This window comes from Solanum stenotomum, unplaced genomic scaffold (genome assembly GCF_019186545.1).
Source record: "Solanum stenotomum isolate F172 unplaced genomic scaffold, ASM1918654v1 scaffold32768, whole genome shotgun sequence".
NCBI lineage: Eukaryota > Viridiplantae > Streptophyta > Magnoliopsida > Solanales > Solanaceae > Solanum > Solanum stenotomum.
Window position 1 is genome coordinate 105,292 of NW_026032120.1, and position 2,807 is coordinate 108,098.

Consider the following 2,807-nt stretch of genomic DNA (forward strand, 5'->3'; position numbering starts at 1 on the left):
TAACAAATTGGAGATTTTGAATAATTTTCTTCAATATTGAGATATTCAGCTCTTTAATTATTTAATTTTGAAATATGACTGTTTATTTTAGGCAAACTTAGGACTTTGTAAGATGACTTAAGGATTTCTTATATCCATTCATAGTTGTTGAACAAGTTTCCCTTAATCCAAAGTTTTTGAATTTGAACTGACACTTTGGTTCAAAATTTTAATTCAGATTAATTAATTTGCCAAGTAACAACTATTATTGAGATTTTAATATTTAATTATTTTTTAACTTGAAATAATATGAATGTGTAAGTTTTGACACAATACGTTTCTATAAGTATGTTCTTTTTGGTGATTTAACGTCTAGTCAATTAGTTGGACAATGGCAACAATGAATACTTGAAGACTAGCAACAATGAAAAAAACAAGACATGTACATAGTAGTACTATTTTTATAATCTGATAATAATTACTAGGAATACAATACAACTTATTGTTGTTCAAGATAAATCTAGGTAATGAGGGATATTGGTGGGAATCCACTGGTCACCATTTATAAAATTCCTAACTGTGAAAGTTGATGCAATTTTAGGATCCGCAGTGACGGATGCCCATGTCACACGTCCCTTCGTGACAGCACCCGGTCCTCTATTCTTGTACTCCAAATAATATGGTCGGCGGCCAACATTGGATTTATTTGCCGATTCAATCCACTCAACCCATCCTCTAGAGTCTATCAAATTATCGATATAGCTTTCCATTATCACAGTCCTAGAAAATATACCCCATGGCCGACCTAAATATGTTGTGACGTCCGATTTCTCCAAATCGGGGGTGGCCTTTATCGTGCAATTTTGAAGCACTATTCCAGATGTGTAGGACTCAAGATCTCTGTGTTGCGCTATGATTGTGTTATATTGCCTCGCCATTGGAGTGCGAGCTTCAATCAAGCAGTTTTGGAACACGGCTGTAGCGTCACCACATATGAAATCTATCGTGCCATAGATTTCACAATCACGATAGAATTGACGTTGCTTTTTTGCATACAAAGTGTCTTGATACCCATCGAATCGACATTTATAAAATGACACCAAATCTGCTTCAATTCTTAATGCCACTGCCTGATGTTTTATGGGTCCCGCATTATTCCTAAAAGTTAAGTCTTGAGCTATGAAACCATCGCCAAGAACACCTGCAAATTAAATACGAAGAAACAATTATAATTCATCAAAATTAAATAAAATTTTATATAGAGAGAGAGGGACTTACCAACGGTTGCGGTATCATATGTTTTGTTGCCGTCGACAAAACTTCTATTACCCGTTATTATCGTACTATCCATCCCTTCTCCGATCAAGATTATATTAGTCTTCTTTTTATCAACTCTACTATATTCCTGATACGTGCCTTTTTTAATTTTTATGAGGAATGGCTTGACACTGTGATCAGGGGCTGCCAATATTGCTCCAGCAATTGTGTTGAAATTTCCGATCCCATCTTTAGAAACAACCGCGTTATAAGGTGTTTTTGTTATCAGTTGGCTTTCAACACATACAACTATAGTTGCAGCAAATAACAACGTCATTATATATCCTGCATTAAGAAAAAAATCTGATAAGTTTATGAACAAGAATTACAGCTACAGTCTAGAGATAAGAAAGAAGGATACCGTAAAAACTATTTGTGATGGCCATTGCAAAGTAGATGAATTGGCAGCAATTCTTCTTGATAGTGGAAGAGTTTTACTTTTTCTTAATATTGTAGACTATAGTACTTTCCAAGCTTAACAACCCCCCTCCTTTATATTGTAGTAATTTTTTACTCTTTCTTGCACGTTTAAATTTTTGCATACATTTGTAAAATGTCATTTTTAAAGACTCTTTTACTGGACACCTATATGTCATCTTCATTTCATTGAATTTTTCTACCATTTGAATAATTACTTACCTAGGTAATATGTAATTGTAGTAACATTTTAATTCTTAGCTTAGTTATGATATTGTTTTTTTTTTAATATTTTCTTATTTGGAAGGAATCAACTTGTGACTTTTGTAAAATTTTCATTTTGTGAAGATACAATCTTGTACTTTTTTCATTTTTAAAAAAAATGATATTTTAGCTTTTATAATATTCTCCAAAATAAGTGACCTTTTTATGATATCAAGAAGATATTATTTTTTGTTTTTTTCTTCAAATTTAATCCTTACCTAAAATGCATAAGAAATTTTTAAAAACTAATAGGGAAAATGGAAAGGAATTACATTTTATAAATGACAACAAAGTGTAAACTAAAGCGGGTTAAGATTAGTCTTTTCTTTTGTTTTCGTCTCCGATTTATTATCTTGTAATTATTTTGTATTTAATTTTTTATATTTTGAATTCCATAATAAAAACTTTTGTCTCCATCACTGACGAGGACCGCTCGATGCGCCAAAATAACTCTAAAATGGAATTGGGATTGGACATTTTATAGGTGGATCTTTGCCTATAAGTCATATTAACCTTTAAGTAGCTGATCACAGATAAAAAAAGTCCAAGAATTTTTTTAGTACAATTTCGTAATCTTTCTCCTTCCTCAAACGGATTTCTTAGAAGTTAAGCACCCTACAGTCTTAAATTCATAGGTTCGAGTCATCAAAGAAGTAAAAAGATAGTAATATGTTAATACTTGTGTCCTTAAACTTGTAATAACGTGGCTTTCATTTCACTCTATATTTATAATTGAACTCGCTACTTTTTTAACCCCTCATGTCTATTTGATTTTTTAATTTACTCCATAACTTTTTATCTATTTACAGTATCACTCCTTATATTAATAG

The 2,807-nt window shown here is 31.6% G+C and overlaps 1 protein-coding gene across 1 annotated transcript; it reads right to left on the reverse strand.

Moving 5' to 3' along the window:
• Nucleotides 1–488: 488 nt before the first annotated feature.
• LOC125852162 (probable pectinesterase 56) lies at nt 489–1,573 on the reverse strand. Its single transcript, XM_049531889.1, has 2 exons — nt 1,258–1,573; nt 489–1,180 (listed from the first exon to the last, which is right to left on the reverse strand). Exons 1-2 carry the CDS (start codon nt 1,571–1,573, stop codon nt 489–491), a joined length of 1,008 nt encoding a protein of 335 aa, XP_049387846.1.
• Between the last annotated feature and the right edge of the window lie 1,234 nt (nt 1,574–2,807).